Source organism: Poromitra crassiceps (genome assembly GCF_964638095.1).
Source record: "Poromitra crassiceps genome assembly, chromosome: 4".
NCBI classification, from domain to species: domain Eukaryota; kingdom Metazoa; phylum Chordata; class Actinopteri; order Beryciformes; family Melamphaidae; genus Poromitra; species Poromitra crassiceps.
This window is the reverse complement of record NC_139626.1, coordinates 53,082,451-53,109,950: the sequence shown is the minus strand read 5'-3', so window position 1 is coordinate 53,109,950 and position 27,500 is coordinate 53,082,451. Positions and strand designations below refer to the sequence as shown.

Below are 27,500 nucleotides of genomic sequence, written 5' to 3'. Positions count from 1 at the left end.
ATTAGGCGTCCTTGTTAACAGGCGAAGAAGCCGTTCACACCACCCGCGCGCGCGCCAACGCTCACGCCACCCCGAAGCGATCACTCAGGATTTGACGCCGATTTTCCAAGCGTGAAGCCGCGCCGCCGTGAGCACGCCGTGTCAAAAGTATGAATGCCTTTATTGAAATGGATGGAATCAGCTCCTCACACAGTACACACACAGTAAGCTCCTCACACAGCACACACACACACACAGTAAGCTCCTCACACAGCACACACACAGTAAAGCTCCTCACACAGCACACACACAGTAAAGCTCCTCACACAGCACACACACAGTAAAGCTCCTCACACAGCACACACACACACAGTAAGCTCCTCACACAGCACACACACAGTAAAGCTCCTCACACAGCACACACACACACAGTAAAGCTCCTCACACAGCACACACACACACACAGTAAAGCTCCTCACACAGCACACACACACACACACAGTAAGCTCCTCACACAGCACACACACAGTAAAGCTCCTCACACAGCACACACACACACACACACAGTAAGCTCCTCACACAGCACACACACAGTAAAACTCCTCACACAGCACACACACAGTAAGCTCCTCACACAGCACACACACAGTAAACTCCTCACACAGCACACACACAGTAAACTCCTCACACAGCACACACACAGTAAACTCCTCACCCAGCACACACACAGTAAGCTCCTCACACAGCACAGCACACACACAGTAAAGCTCCTCACCCAGCACACACACAGTAAACTCCTCACACAGCACACACACACACAGTAAAGCTCCTCACACAGCACACACACAGTAAGCTCCTCACACAGCACACACACACAGTAAGCTCCTCACACAGCACACACACAGTAAGCTCCTCACACAGCACACACACAGTAAGCTCCTCACACAGCACACACACAGTAAAGCTCCTCACCCAGCACACACACAGTAAACTCCTCACACAGCACACACACACAGTAAAGCTCCTCACACAGCACACACACACAGTAAGCTCCTCACACAGCACACACACACACACAGTAAGCTCCTCACACAGCACACACACAGTAAAGCTCCTCACACAGCACACACACAGTAAGCTCCTCACACAGCACACACACACAGTAAGCTCCTCACACAGCACACACACACACACACACACAGTAAGCTCCTCACACAGCACACACACAGTAAAGCTCCTCACACAGCACACACACAGTAAAGCTCCTCACACAGCACACACACAGTAAGCTCCTCACACAGCACACACACACAATAAGCTCCTCACACAGCAGACACACAGTAAAGCTCCTCACACAGCAGACACACAGTAAGCTCCTCACACAGCACACACACAGTAAGCTCCTCACACAGCACACACACACAGTAAGCTCCTCACACAGCACACACACACAGTAAGCTCCTCACACAGCACACACACACAGTAAGCTCCTCACACAGCACACACACAGTAAGCTCCTCACACAGCACACACACACACAGTAAGCTCCTCACACAGCACACACACACAGCACACACACACAGTAAGCTCCTCACACAGCACACACACACAGTAAGCTCCTCACACAGCACACACACAGTAAGCTCCTCACACAGCACACACACAGTAAGCTCCTCACACAGCACACACACAGTAAGCTCCTCACACAGCACACACACAGTAAACTCCTCACACAGCACACACACACAGTAAGCTCCTCACACAGCACACACACACAATAAAGCTCCTCACACAGCACACACACAGTAAAGCTCCTCACACAGCACACACACACAGTAAGCTCCTCACACAGCACACACACAGTAAGCTCCTCACACAGCACACACACACAATAAAGCTCCTCACACAGCACACACACAGTAAAGCTCCTCACACAGCACACACACACAGTAAGCTCCTCACACAGCACACACACACAGTAAAGCTCCTCACACAGCACACACACAGTAAGCTCCTCACACAGCACACACACACAGTAAGCTCCTGACACAGCACACACACACAGTAAGCTCCTGACACAGCACACACACACAGTAAGCTCCTCACACAGCACACACACACACAGTAAGCTCCTCACACAGCACACACACAGTAAGCTCCTCACACAGCACACACACACAGTAAGCTCCTCACACAGCACACACACAGTAAGCTCCTCACACAGCACACACACAGTAAGCTCCTCACACAGCACACACACAGTAAAGCTCCTCACACAGCACACACACAGTAAGCTCCTCACACAGCGCTAAAAAGCTTGCCGTTTTCTTTTTGCTGAAAGGACGGATTACGGCTGGACGAGTGGACTGTATGGAGGGACGTCCTCTCTCTCTCTTCTAATCTGAGGCTACGGCTCCTCTCTCTCTCTCTCTCTCTCTCTCTCTCTCTCTCGCTCACAATCTCGTGTCAGGTCACGCTCTCTGGCTAATTAGGCTTTAGCTGAATTTGTCCGGCTTTTATGTCAATCAATAGCGGTAATGCGGAGACGCTAACCGGCGGCGTGGGCGTCCAGTGCAGTGCAGTGCAGTGCAGTGCAGTGAGCCCGTGGCCGCGCCGCCTGGCCGTGTGGAGGCACCAGCCTGCTTCCTGTAACCTGATCTTCGCCCGCTGAATTATTCATGTGACATCGGACCTCCGGCCGACGCGCACGCACCCGCACGCACATGCACGCACACACACACGCACGCATGCACACACACGCACATGCACACGCACACACATGCACATGCACGCACGCATGCACACACACGCACATGCACACGCACACACATGCACATGCACGCACGCATGCACACACACGCACATGCACACGCACACACATGCACATGCACGCACGCATGCACACACACGCGCATGCACGCACGCACACACGCACGCATGCACACACACGCACATGCACGCTCGCACAAACGCACGCACACGCACGCACACACACACGCATGCACACACGCACGCACACACACCTTACATGCATGTTTGTGTGCAAACAGTGACTCTGCATGCATGGACGCAGAGGACCCACGCATGAAAGTATGCACTGATGACCCCACACACAGACACACACACACACAGACACACACACACACCAGGGTTCCTACACATTTTCAATTAAAACAAAAATCCATATCGTTTCCAGACCTTGATTTGTTTTGTAGATTTTGTCCGGCGTTCAATATGATTTATGCAGACAGGCATCTTGCCCCCTGCTAAAGGCCATACCACCGTATGGATGAAGAATGTTCTTCACAGCCACAGATGGCAGAATAATGTGAGATGATTGGCAGGGTTCCTACATGGTTTCCATTTTAAAATTCCATATTTTTTCCTGGCAGACCCGATGTTCTTGACTGGATGTGATTTTGCTGCAGGGTATTTGATATATTACTGTACATGCTGACAGCAGCTGCGTAATAAGAGCATCCCTCTATCTGACCGTTATTCTTCAAACTGTCAAAGTGGCTGTACAACATAAAAGCTATAATTATGTGTGTATCGGACCTGAACCACAACATTTTCCATACTTTTCCCGTCATTTTTTCCTTTTTCCTTTTTTTCAAATTCCCAAACTGACCTGGAAATTAACGTAATGGTGGGGCGGGGAAAGCTCACACGTGAACGTCTATTCTTGACTGTTTTACACTGCACATAAAATGAATAAACAAACTATGAAACAAAAAGTGTGTATCAGTGGATCACAACTAAACTAGCTCAACGGTTGTGGGGTCTTGGCAGAGATCCAGATGTTTCCCCCCCCCGACATCCCACCCGTCTGAGCATCCCGCATGTGTTCATTGTTTAAGCTGCCCTGAAGCTTGTTTTAGGTGTCTTTGTCAAACTGGTTCAGGTAGTGTGATTTCCTTTCTCAGCAGGTTCCCTGACACCAGATGGTGTGTGTGTGTGTGTGTTTGTGTGTGTGCGTGTGTGTGTGTGTGTGTGTGTGTGTGTGTGTGTGTGTGTGTGTGTGTGTGTGCATGTGTGTGCGTGCGTGTGTGTGTGTGTGTGTGTGTGTGTGTGTGTGTGTGCGTGTGTGTGTGTGTTTGCCTGTGGTTACTGATTTGAGTTTGTTTGACACTGTTTTCTCTGGTGTTTGCCCATGAGCTGAAATCTCTGTGTGAAAGTGCAAATTAATTCCAAAGACAAGTTTGCTGCCGTCACTCATTTCTGCTCACTTTTCTCCGATAGTCAAATAGATGCACCACTCACCATTCCTTACAGTTCACCTTCAAATACACCTGTCACTATATAGATGCACCACTCGTCATTCCTTACAGTTCACCTTCAAATACATCTGTCACTATATAGATGCACCACTCAAAGTTCTCTAAAAATCGTTTTGCACCTAAACGACTGCGCTGTTGGTCTAAAAGTTCACTTAATCCAATCGGGAGAACGCAAAACATTTAAAAATAATAAAAGAAAATCCCTTTTGAATAAATGCCTTCAAAGCAGAGTGCTATTCGGATTTAAAAGTAAGTGATCATTTTAATCGATTTCAATCAGCCTCGATAGCAGCGTTTACCTCATCTGTGGCGGCCGCCATTGTTGATCTCCTCAGCACACTTGACAACGGCATTAGTCCCGCCTCTTGCGCTGTTTATTGACGGTGATTGGCTAATCGTTAGTTCCCCTCGGCGCTCATTGGACAAGTCGATCTTTCAACTGATAGCAGTAGAAATAGCAGTTGCATGTCACGATGACAGACCAGAAGCAGTCAAAACCTCAACTCGGTGATGTGGGCACATTCGAAGGTAACTGACTATGCTCTGGTCAGTCTACTGCACTCTGGAGGAAGACTCTGCTTACTACAGGGCGTGAAATCAAAGTATTGTCAGTAAGAAGAATAGAAGACAACATGTCAAGTATTGTCAGTAAGGAATATTCCTTACTGACAATACTCACTGACAATACTCTGGCTGCATGCTTGCAGTATAGCAAACACAGTATAGAAGATAATGATGTGAATACTGGACAATTGGACCCACTGTGCAATCGATTATGTACAAAACACTTGGGTAATGCTGCATCAGCCGTTTGTAGAAATGTAATGGGCAGCTGATGTTTGTCTGAAGCTGTAAAATGATGGCACTTTGAGCGTCAGTAGTTTGGGAGAAGGGTAAGTGGCAAAGTCATCCTACAAACAAACTACAGTGGCAAACAAACAACAATGGCAAATTCATCCTAACTGTACAAACAAACTACAGTGGCAAAGTGATCAGTAGTTTGGCAGAAGGCTGGGATGGAACTACAGTGACAAAGTCATCCTACAAACTAAGACCATATACCTACAAAGTAAGAACCATATACATAACATACCATTATTTTCTAAATGTATATTTTCAATGTGTTTTTTTAATATACCTATTATTTAATATTTGTAATATACTGCTTTCTCGTATATACTTCTTCTAGGCTGAGTTACAGGTGCAGGTGTTTACGGTGCAGATTCCCATTTGTATAAACTATACTTTCTGAATGTTGTGTTGTGTTTAATGTGACCGACAGGAATTCAGACATCAAGTCTGAATTCCTTGTATGTGCAAACACTTGGACAATAAAATGGAATCTGATCTGATTAACACATTCACTGCCAGCCGTTTTTCAAAACTGTAGTTAGCTTCTGCCAGAGGTTTTTTTTGAGGATTCTGGCTCATCTTTCAAGAGCCGAGGATTCGTTTCCGTTAGGATTTTGTGAACACACAATATCTCAAAAGAACTAATAGAATGTGTGCTTTCTCTGTCTAAAAGAGTTAGTTTGTAGAGTTAGTAGTTATGTAAGCATTAGCAGTTGAATACAGCATGGTTTCAGCGTCTGTAAATTTATTCTGAGATAAACGGCTTTTTGTGAAATTCGATAGAACAGTCACTTTAACCATTCATTTTTGGCATCAGTAAGACGTCAGACATCTAAACAATAGTTTTGAACAGTAATTTCCTCCATAACAGCAGGAAACACCCCTTTCCTTCAAACTCCTCCCTCCGTGTGTGTTCTTCTTGGCTGCAGCGAGCGTGTCACAAGCTCGTTGCTGCTGCTGCTGTAACCTCGCGTCACCAGCTCACTGCTTTGCTGCTGCTGTGCCTGTCTGCCTGTCTGCCTGGCGGCCGCTGGGCGAGTCTGGATGGATGGGCTCGCTCGTTTCTTGGGGTTCTGAGAGCTTTGATGAAGCTTTTGCGATTCTGGTCTTATTTATGCTGCGTGTTTCAAAGTGTGTTCCACCCGTAATCTATTATGCAAATTTGCAAAACCCCACCGCCAGCTCCCAAGCGCGAAAGCGTTTTCGCCAATCCATTTTCATGAGAATGGCTTCCTGACACTGCTTTTTGCTTGCCTTCCTCTAGAATGGAGAGCACTGTCGCCACTTAGTGGGTCGGTGGAATGGGTTGTACACGTTCGGTCGCTCCAATATTTTTATAGGAGACGTGGGGGCATTGATCCACGTAGCACCGTCAACATTTTTTTTTTTTTTTTTGACGTCTCAACTCGTCATTGGCAGTGAACCGTTGGAATTTTTTGACGAGTCAACTCGCCATTGGCAGTGAACGTGTTAATGATTGTTGTTGGTCTTGTGGCTGCCCAGGAGTATCAAAAAGCAACAGATAGCAGAGTGAGGGATGACAGCCTTGGAAACAGAGTTAAGACGCTTACATGATTCCATAGTTGACAACTCCCCATATTAATCCTGTTTACAACGGAAGTATGTATTTCAATTATCCAGAGAGAATTCTGAGATTTTTCCTGAACAATTATAGCCATGTTACATTATATCATGGTCTGGGTGAATACTCATTTGTGATTGGCCGGCAGGTGTGCATTAAAACCATATAATGCACACGTAGTCCGGCTCAAGTCTAATCACATGTTGTAAATTCATCCACTACCCAACCTGCACAGCTGTTTAATCAAACAGCACAGTAACGTTATTCAACTCGCTACCTCCGCTTCTATGAGCTGAGCCGACTAGCTTCCCTGTGCCATACCGGCTCGTATCCAAGGTTCGTCCTATTTACTGGAACAGCAAACAACATCTCCATTGCACGAGAACAGGGGCGTTTCTAGGTCCTCAAGACATTGGGGGCTTAGCCCGGTAAGCCGACGGGGAGGGGGGGGGGTACGTTTTTTGCTTTTTCCAATCCGTAAATGCCCATGTTGTGAGTCATTTGAGATGAAGAAGAACAAGATTAGTGGGTCTCAAAGTGAGGTCCAGGGACCACCAGAGGTCCTTGATAGGGTTCTGGCGGGAGTATCCCTTACCTTAACCTTTTCGGCCAGCATCGTATGTTTGTTTTGTTTCGCATGTTTGTTTTTTTGTGATGTGGCGCGAAATAAACTTTATTCATTCATTCATTCATTCATATTGCCCACCTAGTCGTTGATTATCCCTTACATATTATATACCTAGTCGTTGATTATCCCTTACATATTGCACACCTAGTCATTGATTATCCCTTATTGCACACCTATTCGTCGATTATCCTTTACCTTTACATATTGCACACCTAGTCGTTGATTATCCTTTACATATTGCACATCTAGTCGTTGATTATCCTTTACATTTACATATTGCACACCTATTCATTGATTATCCTTTACCTTTACATATTGCACACCTAGTCGTTGATTATCCTTTACATATTGCACATCTAGTCGTTGATTATCCTTTACATATTGCACACCTAGTCGTTGATTATCCTTTACATATTGCACACCTAGTCGTTGATTATCCTTTACATATTGCACACCTAGTCATTGATTATCCTTTACATATTGCACACCTAGTCGTTGATTATCCTTTACATATTGCACACCTAGTCATTGATTATCCTTTACATATTGCACACCTAGTCGTTGATTATCCTTTACATATTATACACCTAGTCGTTGATTATCCCTTACATATTATACACCTAGTCGTTGATTATCCTTTACATATTATTAGTCGTTGATTATCCCTTACATATTATACACCTAGTTGTTGATTATCCTTTACATATTATACACCTAGTCGTTGATTATCCCTTACATATTATACACCTAGTCGTTGATTATCCTTTACATATTATACATCTAGTCGTTGATTATCCTTTACATATTGCACATCTAGTCGTTGATTATCCTTTACATATTGCACACCTAGTCGTTGATTATCCTTTACATATTGCACACCTAGTCATTGATTATCCTTTACATATTGCACACCTAGTCATTGATTATCCTTTACATATTATACACCTAGTCGTTGATTATACCCTACATATTGCACACCTAGTCGTTGATTATCCTTTACATATTGCACACCTAGTCATTGATTATCCTTTACATATTGCACACCTAGTCATTGATTATCCTTTACATATTGCACACCTAGTCGTTGATTATCCTTTACATATTATAGACCTAGTCGTTGATTATCCCTTACATATTATACACCTAGTCGTTGATTATCCTTTACATATTATACATCTAGTCGTTGATTATCCCTTACATATTATACACCTAGTCGTTGATTATCCTTTACATATTATACACCTAGTCGTTGATTATCCCTTACATATTATACACCTAGTCGTTGATTATCCTCTACATATTGCACATCTAGTCGTTGATTATCCTTTACATATTGCACATCTAGTCGTTGATTATCCTTTACATATTGCACACCTAGTCGTTGATTATCCTTTACATATTGCACACCTAGTCGTTGATTATCCTTTACATATTGCACACCTAGTCGTTGATTATCCCTTACGTATTGCACACCTAGTCGTTGATTATCCTTTACATATTGCACACCTAGTCGTTGATTATCCTTTACATATTGCACACCTAGTCGTTGATTATCCTTTACATATTGCACCACATGCACAAACTATGGCAGTTGTTCTGAGAAATCCATCCTCCTCGAGTTTGCCTGACACTCATCTAAAATGGTCTAAAATGGTTCTCGCACCCGTCTGAAAACAGCATGCTACATGTCTGACAAGACTTTGCTGAACACTACTGCGATTCTGCTCACGTCGACTAACAGCATAATCAGAGTATTACACAGACTCTGCCTTACTGGCATTATTGTCTTCACCGCAGTATCATCACATAGTGAACATGGCTGTGATGGATGGAGGATGGGAGGGTGACAGACCTTCTTTCCACTCTCCATGGTACTCCTCCCCGCTGGAGTAGGTGAACGAACCTCTTGTCAGGGTCATGGGTCCTGGTGGCACACACACACACACACACACACACACACACACACACACACACACACACACACACACACACACACACAAACACACACACACACACACACACACACACACACACACACACACACACACACACACACACACACACACACACAATTATTAAAATCTGAAGATGACATTTGGGCACCGGTGCTCATAGTTTTGGATCTGAAATAATGTGTGCACCTTTTGACACACTATGAAATTAGCTCGGGGTGTGGTCATCCCACATTTATCCCAGGGTAAAAAAAAGAAAAGCAAAGTGAAAATGTAACAATTCTCAATGATCTGTAGGTTATAGGGCTCAGTCCGGATATGTTTGCGCCTGGGACCGCAGTCCGGAGTTTGGGGATCGCTGTCTTTTGATCTTGAGTAGGTAAACCAGCCATTTCAAAGGGATATACACATTTGGTAAATCATAACTTTGTGTTATGCACATGGTATTGAAAACATATACATGTCAAATACCTCATAAATTAGACCAAATAAATACATTTAGACGGAGTTAACAGGCTGTCTCATTGTTTTAGACTGTGGAGGAAATTCTGCAAATTGATTTGGTGACCCAAATAAGATCTCCTGCTGCGACCCACGACCCAGTCTTTGGGAAACCCTGTCTTAGCCTGCTACATCCATCCAAAGAGCACCTTAGCCTGCTACATCCATTGGCATTCAGCTGAACAGGCCTATATGCTCTCTTGCTATGAACTATGTTTGCAGAGTGGTCCTGATGCTGCCCTGCAGAGTGGTCCTGAATGATGCTGCGCTGCAGAGTGGTCCTGATGCTGCCCTGCAGAGTGGTCCTGGTGCTGCCCTGCAGAGTGGTCCTGATGCTGTCCTGCAGAGTGGTCCTGATGCTGCCCTTCAGAGTGGTCCTGAATGATGCTGCCCTGCAGAGTGGTCCTGATGCTGCCCTGCAGAGTGGTCCTGAATGATGCTGTCCTGCAGAGTGGTCCTGAATGATGCTGTCCTGCAGAGTGGTCCTGAATGATGCTGTCCTGCAGAGTGGTCCTGAATGTTGCTGTCCTGCAGAGTGGTCCTGATGCTGCCCTGCAGAGTGGTCCTGATGCTGCTGCCCTGCAGAGTGGTCCTGAATGATGCTGCCCTGCAGAGTGGTCCTGAATGATGCTGCCCTGCAGAGTGGTCCTGATGCTGCCCTGCAGAGTGGTCCTGAATGATGCTGCCCTGCAGAGTGGTACTGAATGATGCTGCCCTGCAGAGTGGTCCTGATGCTGCCCTGCAGAGTGGTCCTGATGCTGCCCTGTGTTCCACTCACTCTCTGCAGACTTTTCATTGTGTCAACAGCTCATTTGTCTCCTGTCACTGTTCATCACCAACTGCAACTAGGGCTGTGGTGGAGCAATATATCAATATTACTGTATGTTGATATTGTGATATGAGACTATATCGTCTTAGAGTTTGGATATAATCGCGATATGGCACAAACGTTGTCCTCTTTTTTTAAGGCTGCATTACAGTAAAGTGATGTAACTTACCAGACTGTTTTAGCTGTTCTATTAGGCTATATGACTTTACCCAGTTACATAGGCGATTGTACATTGGTGCACTGGCTGCACGTGCAACCCCTAGTGGCCAGATGATTTTTTATTTTATGTTGACATATAAACGATAGTTGATGAGGGCCGGCTCACCCTACAGGCGAAAGAAACAGCCTCCTGCCTGGGGCGCCAGTTCGGCTAGAGCGCTCTGTAGCCCTCACAAAACAACAACAAACAAAAGCTGCCAGCCGCCCCGCGTTGCACTCTAGGGGAGAGCAGAGCAAGGAAGTAACCATTCTACACTAAAACAGACATTAGTGTAAGGGGTATATATACCACTCTCATAACATGTGTGTATCACTTAGGGTGTCGAGTCATAGTCTATTTTTTTATTTGTCTTTATTGAATGTTCCAAAACTGCATGTTTAACTAAGAATAGGCTAATGATTATTTCCACTCACCACTTATTTAATGTGGTTACTTTACTTTGTGGTCAAAAGTTTGGAAGGAACAATGCATGCTGGGAGATATGGAAATGTGTTTGTCCAATGGGTCCAATGGCATTGCTCTCTGTCAGAACTTGCTTGGATGTCCTGATGTTGGTTTAGTAGCAAAAGTAAACACAAGTTAATAGCAGCATTCACTATAGACTCTTTAGTGAATACTTTCCACAAAATAATGAACAATGAAGAAAACCAGAAGCAATACAGTTCCACTTTTACCAAATAAACCAAAATTGATGTTCTGCGACAAGTTATATCATATCTACTAGCCTCTTCATTTTGCTCTCAGAGTGCACCAGATTAATGCATTTTACTTTAACATTTACAAAATGTCTTTGACTAGGGGGAGCACCTAGATGCTAGCACTCTAGGAGTCCTATTACCTTCTTGGTGGTGCAACCCCTGTTTGGAAAGCCTAGAATCGCCTATGTCCAGTTAGTCATTATAATCATACCGATGATTATTTGGCCTCGTTAAAATTTAAACAGTTTTGTGGTGTTAGCATTGTTTTAAGTGACACAAAACATGACGCAAATCGTGACATCATCAGATTTGTGATGGAAATCGTGGCATCATCAGTGATGTCATAGTCTCCCTTCCTCGGAAGGAAGGGAGAGGAGGCTGGCCAGCGAGATTAGTGATGTCATAAATCCCACATGTTCCGCCCATGGCGTATCGTCTCCAGAGTCTCCACCCTAAATCACGTGCGCCGCCGCATCGCCACTACACAGTGACATCATCAGTGATTTGTGACGCATCATCAGTGATGTCATAAATCGCACAGAAAGCGCGCACAATTTCTAGTAGCCTATTTCTTATTGTGATTCTCGGCTATCTATACGCAGATCAACACCACTCCGTCTTATCGTTTGAAAACGAGGCTAGACAAACAGCAGCAACAAAGCAACATTTCTACTGAAGACAAAACATCTGGAAGCATTTAGTGAGACTAAAGATTGACTTGAATGTCACAAGGCACGCGCTGGAGGAGTGTGTATCCTCCATCTAATGTTGCCACAGTAACGGCGCTCTGATCCCTTTCCTCCTGCCGGCATGGCTCTGACAGCCCCACACACACACACACACACACACACACACACACACACACACACACACACACACACACACACACTGAGCTGTCCTGCTGAAACAACGCGGTATGCCTACCTGTAGGTTATTAGGAGCAGATGGGTCGCTTCCTACATCACTGACAGCACGGAACGGCACGGCAGACAGGCAGGCAGGCAGGTGGACATCAGCGCCTCTCGGCGACAATTAGCCTGTTCCGTAGCTGCACCGCGGCTTCAGCACCTCTTCAACGCTCTCTGCTCCTATTGGCCATTTTGCCTCCAACTCGACTCAAGCAGTCTCCCTATTGGCTGCGCCTTCCCTGGGCGATCCTCCACGGCGGACATCTTTGTTGCGGGCAGCAGCAGCGCTCAGCCTGCCCGGAGTTCAACCACTTAATTAGCCGGAGTGCTCCTCTGTTAAAGCGTTTGCCCTTGTCTTTTATGTGCCGCCCACCCGTCTCTGTAGGATTATAAAACGGCAGCGAGGCCCCTCTTAATGATATTATGTCATTTCATGTATCAATTTGGTGATTAGGCCTACGTTTTGGCCAGTTTTATGGAACTTGATTTACGCTTCTCCCAATGCGCAAAAACAGCTGCATGATGGGTGAGGTTTTTGTCAAGTGAGATGATATGGATCCAAAGCCAATAAGGCAAAGTAAAGCGCTTAATCTCCTTTTATTCCGCAAATAGCTTAAAAAACAAGGTGACCCTCCCAGCAACACGAATCAAACGAAAGCCCTCTGAACTGATTTAATTTCTGTGGGAGGAGGGGGGGGGGGCAACATACAATGAGCCAAAGTTGAGCTAAACCATGACAAGTCTAAACAGTGAACAATTAGCACAGGCTATAATAACATTAATACAATAGAATAATATGTTTTGATGAAACGCTAACCACAAGTCATTGTAACACAATCCGAAAAAAACAATTCAAAATTAGGTCAAATTCAGAAGGGGTGTGTGGGCCATACATGGAAAACACAGTGGGACAGGTGCAGCATATTGGGTTCAAATAGCAGTGGCGTTTACTTTAATTAGTCTAATTAGTAAGGGAACCTAGCCCCTAATCAAAAAGAGAACGTAATCTGACAAGGAACAGATACATATGAAAAGACCACTGAAACATGGTGATACCATAAAACTAATAATAGCCTAATAGGCGATATATATCTGCTTTCTACAGGCACAGGCTGTGAGGCTACAGGAATATTTAGGGGATTTTCCAGACAGTCACTCTGTTCACATGGGTCATACCAAAAAGCTCTAGGCCCTTATTTTCAAGTCATTATACTCCAGATAGTTCTGATAACAACAACGCCTTTTTCTAGCCATCATAATAACCTAGCCTGCCCTGTACTTTATTTACTACTGCGACTATAGTCTGTAGGTCTAGACGCTATACTGCCTGTAGGCGCTATGATGCGTTAACGCATCTATTAATTTAAACAATGCAGTGTCTTGCACGCATTTAAAATCCCCGGCGCACCCGTGCCCTTTGACACACATACATAGCTTTAAGCCATGGCAAATTTGGAGCAGAGGCGCCCTGTGCACTGCTCCCCTTGAACATTATAAAACACAAACATCCCAGTAAAGCACCGATGACAGCACATCCTCAAGCCGAGATGCTGGAGGAAGGTGGGTTGGTGGGGGGGGGGGGGCGTTTTTGGTGGGTGGGACAAACGAAAGGGGGGATGCTGCTGCAGGCAGGCAGGCAGGCAGCCCCTTCATATCTCACTCCACCCAGCCCGAGCTGCGTGACGTGCGCGCAGGGAAGCAGCCAGCAGTATGTGCGCGCCCACGGGAGGGGCCGATAGAAAATGGCGAGTCTGTGCAAAAGGCAGCAATGCACGATAGAGAGGCGCGACTTTCGGCAGGAACTTGACTCTTGGAGGCACAAACTCATTCACTGTGTAGGTAAGCTCGTTTGCCATTCTCTGTGTGCCTGTGCGGGGGGGTCGGCCGGGCGGAGCGCCCCCCCCCCTCCCAACCCCCGTGTGCCTGTGTGTGCGTTGGGGTGTTTTTGGGAGTGTAAACAGCAGATTCGGGGCTGGTGTGTCCAGGCAGGGAAACCTATAGGCTCTCTGTCGGTGAAGCTGTCATTTTTTGTTACGCACGGCTGTTGGCTGGCGCTGTCCGCCTCCCACCGGACATAGCCTCCTATGTTCGGCTGTGACTTTTGGGTGCTGCTGGTGTCTGTCCTGTCGCCAGGTGTGTGTGCCACCTGCCCTGCTTGTCCCGTGCTGTTTTAGCCACAGTCTATCCAGAGGGATATTTATTTTGACATTATTCTATCGCTGTTTATTTATTGTAAGCAGAGCATGGTCACGTGTGCAGATGGAGCCGCGCCTCAGCCAATCGGCTGCCCCGCCGGCCCGTGCCCGTGTGCGCGCCGCCGTGTTTTTGGTGGGGGAGGGCGACGCGCGCTCTGGAGACTCCAAACCAACATGACGCCGGGGCTTTTGGGCGCTGCGCGCTCCCCCTCCGCTGCCCTGGAAATCGGCATTTGGGAGCGCGCATTGCTGCATTGGGGGAAATGTCAGCGGAGATAATTTTGTGTTTTAGGGGGAAGGTGGGGGGTGACGGCCGGAGAGAGAGATGCCTTGCTCGGTGCAGCTCTCCGGTGAACCTGGCTGGGACTTGTTGAAAGGGTTAAAGCGCTTGGATAATGGATGATAGAAAGAAACTCTGCGACTGAGATTTGTTGAGCGCATGTTTGCATTAAGAGATATTTAGCCTATACTCGGCTATATGTTTTTAATGTTCATGGGAGGACAGACGGACTCGAAGCCTGTGCAGCAATTAAGCATAATGCCACACACGTTTCTGTGTTATAGTATTTGCGAATTGATCAAATCCACTCCATAACCTTTGCAGCCTTTCGCCATTAGTTCATGTCCGCAGTTATTTGGGATTTTCTCATCCATACATCATGATCTCTCTCTCTCTCTCCCCCGCCCCCTCCTCCCCAGATATCCTCCATTTCTCGTAGTATATTTCATTAGCTCCGTTTTAATCCGGTTAGATCGCCCTATCCGATGTTATGGTGAGATTATCATCCACTCTTCGCCTCTGATCTCCTAACCTCTCCCCGGGTTTCCTCGGTTTCAGCCGCGCTCCTAATCTGGCTTTTATCGGGCAGAGCAGAGCCGCAGCCCCGCCGGGGGAGCGGGGTGTTGCGGCTCCGCTTGTTTTTGGATCCCTGCGTCTCTCCGTCCAGATGTTGCGCGTTGACCTGTCACCCGACCCACTTAACCATCCAGCCGCTTCATAACATCTATCATGTCCTGATTCTCGGATTCTCTGCGGGGATTTTGAGTGAGAAGTCATTATAATCGGGGATGTATTAGTGGTAAATAAATATATGACCTCCAGATGGAATCACATCAGCCATCAGTGTAAACACAAATCTGCGTTTCATCCATGTCTTACACCAGTTTGAACCCAAATTCGTCCAGGATGACTAATAGATAACAGTGACTAGATGATCAAAACAGTCATTCTACATTCTCTTCTAAGGCGTTAACTTATTGTAAATGAAATAATAGTGACGTTTACATTCTCATCCATTTTCTGGGGACCCCCACTGTCACCCTCAAGGACCCTTGGTGGTCCCCGGACCCCACGTTGAGAACCACTGAACTAAGGCCACGTTTAGATGACAACGGCCTACTATGATATAGCCTACACACTTATCTAGCCTAATTAAGATTTGGGTCTAAAAACACTCAATTCCACAAATAAAGCATGATTAAACTGAGTTAATGTGGGTTTATCCTCCACTACATAACAATAACACAGGCTGCTTCTTGTAGCTTTTGCCTACATTTGTCATGTAGGCTATTATCTAATTAGTGTTCTTTTAATGCCTTAATAGGCCACTAGGGGAGTGCTATTAGTGAGAGGCTGATGTTGAGCCTAAACTGAAATTAGGCTACAAATTGAGGAGACACATTTTCAAGGGTTGTTGTAATGAAAAACAACTGTAGTTATTTAACCAATAAACTTAAGGATGTTATTCAGATATCACAGTACAACTAAAAGTCCCTATAATGATACAGTAGCTATCATAGGCTAAGGCTATTATGACGTATTATGAACGTTATCATAAGGTTATCATAATTCCCACTACAGTCTATTACAAACTACTGTATAGGCTATAAGTCCCTATAGTAATCTAATGTTATACTGATTCTATGGGAGATAAACATACCATAAAGTATTAAGGTCACTAGCACATAACCCATATAGGAACATTGTATAGTGTGTGAATATATCAGTCAACACATCTATTTGTCTCAGACGGGGTGGTGTCTTGTGTGTGTGTGTGTGTGTGTGTGTGTGTGTGTGTGTGTGTGCATGGACTTAGGCTATGCTTTAGTTAGGTGTATTTGCTGAAGCACATGTCTGTGTGTTGACAGTCTGGTTTGCTCTACATGGTGAGCAGCAGTGAACTCAGCAGCGGCTATCAATGCTCAGATTGAAACACTTATTGTTTGAAGGCTCATCAGATTTACAGCTGTGAAACACTGGAACCTCTGAAAATATTTGTTCCCCTCTGGCCAGCAGAAGAGATTGCTTTGAAAATACTCTATCTTATATCTATATCTTTGAAAATATTATATCTTTGAAAATGCTATATCTTCTGGAAAAATCACTCATCCTTATTACGCAATGCAGTGATTAATTTCTGAACCTTTTACATATAGGACCGCTAATTTAGTCCACGTTAGGGTCACGGACCCCCCAGTTGATGAGATTTTGTCTCGCCGACCCAAATTTGAGAATGTTTTTCTTTTTAGATGTGATTTTGTCCAGAATATAGATAACAGTGATGGGCACATTATGATTTCCGCAATGCAGGAAAAAAAGGACGGAATGGAATTTGGTAATAAAAATGGAATAAGCTCTAAAACATGGAAAATTGCAGAATTGTCCATAACTTGTTTGAAATTGATAAAAGCAGGCCTAATTATCACAATCAAAAGTAGAGCGAATTGTAACCTGATGGGGGGGAGGGGGGGGGGGGGTTAGGTCAGTCTTGTGGTCTTGACCCTTGACAACTTGGGTTTCACTTTGAGAAACCTGTCGGATAGGCTGTCTGAGAGAGCCAAATCTTCAAAAAAATAAAATATCCATCCTATAACCCCCAAATTAAAATGAAAACGAAAAGGGGAAAAATGAATGTACAGGTTAAAAAAAAAATATGGGGGGGGGGGGGGGGGTGGGGGGGGGGGGGGGGGGTGGGGGGGGGGGGGGGCAAAATTCATTCAGTCATTCTCCATACATACATCTCTCCAATGGTGTTAACTTCTTGTAAATTAAATCATGGTGAAGTAACAAATTAAATCATGGTGAATTAACAATTCATCAATTTGTTGGCGATCCCCTGGAATCCACTCAAGGACCCAGTCCCCTGCTGGACCCGCCAAGACCCCACGTTCAGAACCACCGCTCCAAAGTATTGAGGATCCAGTTTGTAAAAGTCTCATAATTTCTTCAACCAGTCACTTAATTAGGCTATACTGTCCTTCAACTGTTTTACATTTTAATTTTGTGTCATCATCAATCATTTTTAAGAGGTGTCACTTTTGCCAAATGGCAGATAGCCCATCTATCTAATTAGTCCCCCCACCCCCAGCCAAAACCTGAAAAAATACACGTGCCAATTTATACACGTGTTATTAATCTGATTGTGGCCATGGACCATTTTAATCTAAAATGCAAAAGCCAAAATGGCAGTACTGCACTGTATGTGAAGGAAGGTGTGATCTGATACAGGAGGCTCTCTCTGGGTATGGTCATGTGATACAGGAGGCTCTCTCTGGGTATGGTCATGTGATACAGGAGGCTCTCTCTGGGTATGGTCATGTGATACAGGAGGCTCTCTCTGGGTATGGTCATGTGATACAGGAGGCTCTCTCTGGGTATGGTCATGTGATACAGGAGGCTCTCTCTGGGTATGCGGTCATGTGATACAGGAGGCTCTCTCTGGGTATGCGGTCATGTGATACAGGAGGCTCTCTCTGGGTATGGTCATGTGATACAGGAGGCACGCCACTGAAAGGTTAACATTATTAGTTGGTAGTAATTACAGGCCAACCGCTCATTCCTTTGGCACATAGAGTAGGTAACGGAGGGTGACTAATTTGATTGTCTCTGTTAGAGAGAGACAGAGAGAGAGAAACAGAAAGAGAGAGAGAGAGGTGAGTCTTGATGGCACATTGGAGTTTTTAGTTGTAGAAACCTTTGTCTGAGGTAGGATAATCTCATTGGTTGAGCTAGACGTTAATGGGCGGAGCCAAATAACCAGAAAGAGAATATTTTTCATGCCACAGTAGATATGATTTTGTTCAGAATTCCATAGATGACAGTGACATTGTGATCAAAATAGTAATTCTTCTACATGTAATTGTGTCTAATTGAAGTTTAATAATAATTCACCACTTTGCTGGGGATGCCCTCAAGGACCCCTGGTGATTCCCCGGACCCCACATTGAGAACCACTGAACTACATAGCTATAAGCTAGTATGCCTAGTTTGAACGCGAAGGTCAGCTAGGCTAACTGGCTAACCGTAGATAACTTAGCATTGATTGACTGTGTTCTCTCAGTTAGTAGCAGAGCGCTAATAGGCTTCCTAATATTAGCTACCTCCTCTCTTACCTCTTAGATGTTTATTAAGATCATTATCTCTTGAAACCCACAATCATATTTGAGAGAGCAGTAAACTTAAAGGAAGGTTTCGCAGATTTTTCAACCCACTTTTTGTATCAATCACACACTCTTAAAACTACTGGGCTAAAAAACAACCCAACCTTAACCCCCCCCCTGGGTCACTATTGGACAGGACACATGGTGGGCTGATTTAGCCCAGGTGCTGGGTTTTACTATTTAGCCCATAATACTGGGTTGTTCATTTGACCCACCTAGTGAGTTACATTAACTCTATTGCTGGGTTATATTAACCATACATTGGGCTATTTGCTGGGGTGTTCATTTGACCCAACCTTGAGTGAAATTAACTTTATTGCTGGGTTAAACATTACCCATATTCTGGGCTATAATAATAATAATAATAATAATAATAATAATAATAATAATAATAATAATAGTTATTATTATATAACTATTATTATTATTGTTATTATTATTATTACAAATATTATTTTGTTTGATTAATAATAATTTCCCATAATCATACAAACACACTATACAAAAAAGGCCACTGTAAATGTGCATTTAATTACATTTTACAAAATGTACAGCTGCACAAGGGTACACACAAAGCCATGTACCTCTAATGTGGCTTTGTGTATACAGGCAGGCTAAATAAACCAACAAACAAATCACATTGCTCAGGTTTGGATGCATATAATCTCAGTATATCTACTTCCCTCAGTATCTTGCAAAATGGCTGTATATAAAAACACCAGTTGATGGAACAGCTTCTTAAACACAAACAGTGAATAGCATAAGCATAGCATAAAATCAGTGTATAAAAAAAAAAAAAATGTATCAATCTGTTTGTAACGTGGGCTTTGGGGACCACCAGGGGTCCTTGAGGGAGTTATAACTGATGAATTGTTAAACTTCAGCATTATTTCATTTACAAGACGTTGACACAATTAGAGAAAGTATAATACTGCAAGTATTTAGATTAGATTCTCTGTTCTCTCTCTACCTACATACCATCATGGGCTTCTGGACAAAATGATATCTGACAATAAAAACATTCTCAGATTTGAGTTCAAGAGACTGTACATCTCTGTAGTGTACATCTAAGGTCTGTACATCTAATGTGGACTGAATTAGGGGTCCTTGATATGAAAAAGGTTAAGAATCACTGCTTTAACACACACACACATATACACACACATATCTATATATCAATATGTATATCTATATATCAATATCTATATCTATATATATCTATATATCTATATATATCTATATCTATATCTATATATAGATATAGATATAGATATAGATATATCTATATCTATATAGGTGCAGGTTGAAAACACTTATCTTAAAGAATCAGATGGGGTCTCATGTCCGTCAATATGATACACCGCATGCTGGAGAAATTCCCAGGTGGGGAGGCACCGCTTGGTGTAATTGATGTCAAACACAAAGAAAGTCTTGAAACAAACATCTACAGCCTCCATCAAAGAGTCACTGTTTCGATGCCGTGGCCTGAAACATGGCACGTCTGGCACGTTGTCATCTTTTTCCCCATGATGGTGAAATCACTGGGTTGTCTGCATTATCCCCGCTCTGCTCACCTGCTCTGAGTTTTAGTCCACTTCAGGGCATGTCTCGGAGGCACAGCTGTGGTGACTGTGGTAGAAGGTAGATCCATCGCGTTTACACTGGGCAGCAAACAGACAAGAGGAAAAACATTTATTGGAATGCACTTTTTCCCCTCCAATGCTCGTATATTTTCCTGAGTGAAGGCATGAGTAGGAATAAAACACACATTTCTAACTAGAAGAACGACCGCACTGCGGATATATGCCTCCGCCAACAAGTGAGCAGTCGACATCCATGCATGTCCAGACTTGGATGTTTGAGCCAAATGTGAAGAAATTCAGGCGTTACTGAGAGATTGCATCGAGCTTGAAAATGGCATTCGTGAGGTCACAGTGACCTTGACCTTTGGCCACCAAAATGTATTCCGTTCATCCTTGAGTCCACATGGATGTTTGAGCCAAATGTGATGAAATTCAGTCGAGGCGTTCCTGAGATATTGCGTTAACGAGGTAGAAAATGGCATTTGTTAGGTCACAAATTTAATCAGTTCATCCTTGAGTCCAAGTGCATGTTTGAGCCAAATGTGATGAAATTCCTTCAAGGCGTTCTTGAGATATCGCGTTAACGAACATGAGACGGATGTACAGACAACCCGAAACCATAATGCCTCCGGCTCAGCTATCGCCAGCGGAGGCATAAATATGAGTCTGTGTCATCTCATATGTGTGATCTCATATGTGTGATCTCCTGACAAAGAGCCAGGGGTTAGTAGTAGTATTAGTCACAGTGAGAATGAGACTTCACCTGGCCTGGGCGGAGAGGCTACTGTGCTTTTGTGGCTGCTGACATGAGTGAAAGGACAGTCTGGCTTGGTGCACCTTGCATCATGTTCGGATGGACAAAGTGGCATTTATCCCAAAATTTGCAGGTGGGAAAAGTCCTACAGAAAGAAAAACAAGACATAAATATTAATTAATTTTTAAGCAATTTAGCTCCACATTAAATTAAGTCTAATGCCTTGAGTGATTAAAAAAAAATGCCTTTGTCCCTTTTTTGTTTGTTAAAAAACTCACTTGCACTGCATTGTCGAGTGATGGTACTGGTACAGACACTCGTCTCCACTTTTGAACTTGCAGAGCTCCAGAAGCTTCTGTTTCTTCAAAGGTGCACCGTCCTCCTCCCAGGGCTCAGTGTACATTGCATCTTCTGGGGAGAAAAGAGGAGAGAATGGAAGAGTGAAGGGATAGGAGGACAGAGATGATCTACAATATAGATGATATATGATTAGCTAGTGAGGGCATTTATCTGTCTGTCTGTCCCCACATTAGACCAACCACAGCTCACACTGCTACGTGCATGACGTCACAAAAGAGACATTTGACATCAAACAGAACTGAATCCAAAAGGAGGCACAAGCAATGCTCAGCCCACCAAAAATGTTAATGTCTGCAAAAATAACCAAGCAAATATTAAAAGAAAAAAATCTATATCTTAGTTTAATGTAGATGCAAAGGAACATGCAATCAGCCTGCCACAAAACGCATCCCAGGAAAAGACCTAAATACCAACCTAAATTTACATGGGAAAAAATCGCCATGCACGGTGTTTGCATCCCTGTTTGTACTTGCTCAGTTCTTTGTACCATTTAATTTCTCAAGCACATTTAGCAATGTGCCTGTAATATGTGTTATGTTGAAGTAATGCTATGCCTAAGTGATATTGGATTTTAGAAATTCATACACAGATGCTGATTTTGTTGCAATGTTGTTATTTTTTTCTATAGTGAAGTTTTGAGGTAGGCGGTGTTTTCCCCCTCTATAGGCTACATCTGTTGGTCTTTGCTTGGCTGCAGAAGCCCAGAGATTACTCCAGACCTAAGCCCCTTTTACACAGCCTGTGAAAGCCGCAATCACTGTGGCATCGTTACGCCTCGCCTCCTGTCTAAAAGTCACAGGAACGTAATAGAGTGTCATTTTGTTACGCCTTTCGTTCCGCCAGTGGAGGTAGTCATAGCACCGAATCGACATCTGTCTTAAAAAGTCCCCGCGGGAAGACAGATTGAAGCTCAGCTCATTCATTAAAAAAAGAAAAGAGGAAACCACCTCACACAGCAAGGTGAAAGGCATAAGTGAAAGTAAAAAAGTAGCCTATACGATCCACGACTGCAACAGGAGGAATGCTCCGTGCCTACAGCTTATGAGTAAGTAGGTTAGGCTATTCACAATCTGGGACTCTGGGACAGCCGTACCTTTTTTTTAGGCTTCCTGTACAGCGTGAATCTTCCGCCCGGGACTTCTGCCTCCGCGCAGTGCACTTTTGTTGTACCGGTGAATATAAGAGTTCCGTTCCTGAACGCTAGTGAATATATTATATACACATTTTGACATTTAGTATTCAAAATAAAAGCGACGCAATGTATGTTTTTAAAAGGCACCGCTGCGCGGAAGTGGAAGTCCCAGGCGGAAGATCCGCGCTGTACAGGAATCCTAAAAAAAAGTTACGGCTGTCCCAGAGTCTATTTACGTGCCGAAAAAGACTCTGGGTTCGCAGATTGGGCTATTTATGCTCAAACAATGTTGACATTAGGCAAAATTAATGGACATAATAATAAGCTTAAAGACCTATTGCCGTTTTTCTCGCAATACCCCCGCAGAAACTGCAGTCTGTCTAGCCTGTTGTACAGTATACAGTTTATCAGTGTTTATGAAATGCATCAGTAAGCATTGTGCTCTCATAATAGAGCTGGTAGTCAAATAAACTATTAGAAAGTTAACATAAGTAATAATAAAGTAATGAATAAAAATCTGATTCACTGAAATAGACACGGACACAGAAATAACATTATTGTCCATTTGTGCTGAGGAATAAGACGACTGGGGGAAAAACCTACCAATGGCGTCTCTGGAGGACAGTTTGGGAACACAGGCGGTAGCAGGCTTCCCTTGGGCATTCTCTTTGCGAATGGGCGGGTGGCTTAGGTCGTCCTCCCAGGACCTGATTGTGGCAGCCAGGTCGGCAAACTGGCCTTTCCTGAGTCTGAGTGAGGATGCAGAGTGGGTCACAACTGGTGGGATTGGAGGGCACAGTTCGGAGCTGCAACTGAGGTGCCTGAAACGGTAGTAATATGTTGTCTCAGGCAGTGGTTTGCGAACCCAAAGGGGCGAGACAAAATCTCAAGGCACACCTATATACTGTATCCGTGCAAAATAGCCTCTAGTCTATAACGTGTTATCACTCTAAACATTTTTTATGGCAAATACAATTTGACAAACAACTATTACTCATGAGATTGTTATTAACAAAAGAAAATTCAGGAATTAATTTGAAACTTTGTAAAATTACTACATCAAAGCAGTTTTTGTATACTGTAGTTTTACCTACCTGCGGCGTGTTGGCTGTGCGTCCTGCGTGGGCGATGACATTGATGATGCTAGATATAGCGTTTGGAGATGGTGATGGTGTTTGCAGACGCTAGATAGCGTTTGAGAGGGAGATGGTGCCTGGAGACGCTGGGTAGCGCTTGGAGATGGGGATGGCGAGCAACGGGAGTCCTATCTTGACCACAGGGTTCCACGATGACGGCTCATTCGGCAGCCCAAACTGGAAGGGAGAGAACAGGTGAGTGAGTCAGCTGGCCAGGCTAACAGATTACTCACACGCAAGGATTCAGGATCTAGGAGATGACCTCTCCTTTTCTGATGCATTGAGAGCATTGATCCTGTGCTTACTCCAAGGGCTGTTTCCCCCCGTTGTGGTCCCGTCTGTGTCCCTTCGCCCCTCGGGTTTGCTCGGCACCACCAATCCCGAAAAATGCCAGCTGCCGCCAATTACTTCACTCTGCAGCTCGCCCCGAGGTGCAACTCGTGCAGGAAGTGATGTCACTCAACTGGAAGTGATGTCATCAGGCGCACACACACACACACACACACACACACACACACACACACACACACACACACACACACACACACACAGAGGCATAAGACTGATGATGTCAACACTGATGTCATAAGGGGGCACATCACATCCAAATGCTTAAGTCCATGTTGTACACAACATATCATTAAACCAAATATCTGTCCATACCATCCCCAAAATATAGGCTAGTCTACATCATCCACACACACACACACACACGCACGCACGCACGCAACACACACACACACACACACACACACACACACACACACACACACACACACAGACACACGCAGCACACACACACACACACACACACAGTATGCACAGTGAAAGAGAAGTAGAGAGTATGTCACTGACATGCACTAGCTACAAACACTGCCAGCCAGAATATTTTTAATAACGTAACGTTACCCTTGATGTGGTGATGCGGATAACTTCCTGGCCCATGACCATGCACTCTCCACGCCAAAAAGCATCAATCCCAGGTTTTCCACCAACTCCAACTTTAAATCAAAAAACGGGATTGATAATAATCCTAAAGAGTTTCCTCCTTGCAGTTACGTTCACGTTGTAGCTAGCCAGCCAAATAGGGAAGGCTGGCTTCATTGAACATGATGGTAGCGCTACTTAGCGTTAAATACATTACTTGCAGCTGTTTTTTCCTCCACTAAAACATGTCTTCCCACCTCCTGACTCCTTGGATCAGAAAACAATCCATAACGTTATATGATCAATACCTTGTTTGTATCGTCTAGATCATAAAATCACTGCTAAACATTTAGCGTTAGCAAAGTTGCTAAAGGCTGAGGTTATCTACTCCCCACCCGATTTATTGTCATAGCTAGCTAACGTTAGCATCAGCCTCTTGCAATTATAAATTGGCTAATGTTACTCACCCATCTCAAATAACCTCATTCAAGACATCTCGGACTGCTGTAGCATTAGGTAGTCTCCAACTGCAGGGCAGAATCACCATTGTTAACAAAAGTAAAAAAGCTTGTCCACTCGTTTTTTTTAGAGACAAGTCAGTCACTAGCCAAAATTAGCGTTAGCTAGTTAGCTTGCCTTGTTCCTCTCTGATAAACAACAATCCATTCAATAACGTTAACGCTATGTGTTGCTGTTTTGTTTGTTGTTTTTACCGTGGAGCCGAACCCACAGAGTTCCCATCCACTCCACAACATGCGAACCGGTAACATAAAGTTAAAAACATAGCAGTTATGCTATGTAATGCTACACCCATGGCAGTTTCACATAAGCTGTGTTGAGTCGACAGCAGTGCCCGGATCTAGGTTACAGTAGGGAGGGGGTAGCCTACTGGCTAGCTACTGTCAGGCCTCCTGGACATGTAGCAGCCTTGAAGTGTGTTTCTACATCCCGTTACACACAGAATGAAAGCCACTAAATCCCCCATGATGCCATCAGTGAACTGAGCTCATGCTTTTACCACAACTTATTTAAAAATAATATAAATAGGTATTCATATAACCTACCGTAAAATCCTGCTCACTTCTTAATATGGGAGAGGAGGGAGACAAGCTGCTGCTTCCAGAAAATTCCACTGGACTGAGGGGCCGGCGGGAAAATGAATGGACCAGGACATGGGCCAGAGTAGCCCAACCAGATGTCCAACCGCAAAATACCCCCTTAAAGCCCTCTTACCCAATCATATTGGGCTATGAGCAGCCCAAGAGTGTGTTTATAGTACCACAGCTAGCCCAGAATACTTGACCCAGGTGAATAGACCAACTATATGTTTACACAAACAGCCCAGGAGTTTTTACTGTGCAATGTCAGTAATATATGCAGATGGCCTTCACCTTCATACCCAGTCATCACCATGTCTTGAGATGTCTTAAGACGTGTCTTAAGACACATTTTTCAAGACATCTTAAGACGTCTTGAAAATTGAAGACATGTCTATAAGACGTGTCTATAGACATGCGTCTTAAGATGTCTCGAGATGTCTTAAGATGTCTCGAGATGTCTTAAGATGTCTCGAGATGTCTTAAGATGTCTTGGAAATATCAACGTCCCTAGATGTCTTGAGACACATTTTTCAAGACATCTTAAGACATCTTGAAAATTGAAGACATGTCTATAAGACGTGTCTATAGACATGCGTCTTAAGATGTCTCGAGATGTCTTAAGATGTCTTGGAAATATCAACGTCCCAAGATGTCTTGTTTTTCCCTTTTTAATCCCTTAGTTTTTCATGCCATATATTTACTAATGTGCTTTATTTAGCACATTAGTAATATATGGGATGAAGAAGGATTAAAAAAGGAAAAACAAAACAATGTGATCTCAAGACATCTTCCAACATTATCTCTTCCAACAGACACCGTTGGAAAGACACAGATGTAAAGTACTTTTCAACACAAGAGATGCAACACATTTCCCACTTAGGGGGGAGGGTATTAAGAATAAATGGGGGGAAGAACTGAACTGTTGAACTGAATTGATATTGTAAATGTTATTAATGTATTCTTGCACTTCTCTTCTTATGAGAAAATAATTGATAACAAAAAAAGGATATGCAACACATTTCAACACATCTAAATGTTAGTAAATATACAGTACTACTACATTATATTATTATTATAACAAAATAATAACAAGACATGTACAATGTAGTCATGAGTATGTCAGCATTTTATTATTAAAAATGTATATAAAAAGCCTACATAGATACAACTCTGTAGATAAGTGTACATTGTTCTGTAGTACAAAAAATAGCTACTGTATTGAGTGTGAGTGGAGAACGTACAGTTCTTACATGCTATAGTATCTGGAGAAGTTGTCCTATTTTCAGCAGCTTCACATTATTGGCCATTGGTACCAGTTGATTTTAGTCCCTATTCCAGCATGTTGTCTGGGTTGCCAAAAGTGGGAAACAAAGCGTTGCTCCCTCTTTAAATTCCTCACAGTCTGCAAGGGGTTCTTCTCTCTACTGGCTGCAACACCCTTCAC

The 27,500-nt window shown here is 44.0% G+C and overlaps 3 protein-coding genes across 3 annotated transcripts in view; 1 reads left to right on the top strand and 2 right to left on the bottom strand.

The window, feature by feature from the left end:
- The window catches only part of LOC310774561 (MORN repeat-containing protein 4-like), a gene marked incomplete at its 3' end in the record, with an annotated part of 31,825 nt that extends 19,295 nt beyond the window's left edge, over positions 1-12,530 (bottom strand). The window contains exons 1-2 of the mRNA XM_083634651.1: positions 12,446-12,530; positions 9,174-9,245 (exon numbers count right to left, since the gene is read on the bottom strand). Of these exons, the coding sequence (XP_083490777.1) occupies positions 9,174-9,240 (67 nt within the window). The 5' untranslated portion in view covers positions 9,241-9,245; positions 12,446-12,530. The remainder of the gene's footprint in view (positions 1-9,173; positions 9,246-12,445) is intronic.
- Positions 12,531-14,171: 1,641 nt separating this feature from the next.
- Positions 14,172-27,500, top strand: part of lcor (ligand dependent nuclear receptor corepressor) — a gene marked incomplete at both ends in the record, with an annotated part of 117,672 nt that continues 104,343 nt past the window's right edge. Inside the window, one exon of the mRNA XM_083635965.1 lies at positions 14,172-14,268. Within this exon, the coding sequence (XP_083492091.1) occupies positions 14,172-14,268 (97 nt within the window). The remainder of the gene's footprint in view (positions 14,269-27,500) is intronic.
- LOC310774922 (uncharacterized protein) lies at positions 20,416-24,980 on the bottom strand (the record flags this gene model as incomplete). Its single annotated transcript, XM_083635015.1, has 6 exons — positions 20,416-20,725; positions 21,411-21,546; positions 21,680-21,812; positions 23,497-23,670; positions 24,107-24,206; positions 24,939-24,980. 5 exons carry the CDS (start codon positions 24,978-24,980, stop codon positions 21,429-21,431), a joined length of 567 nt encoding a protein of 188 aa, XP_083491141.1. The 3' UTR covers positions 20,416-20,725; positions 21,411-21,428.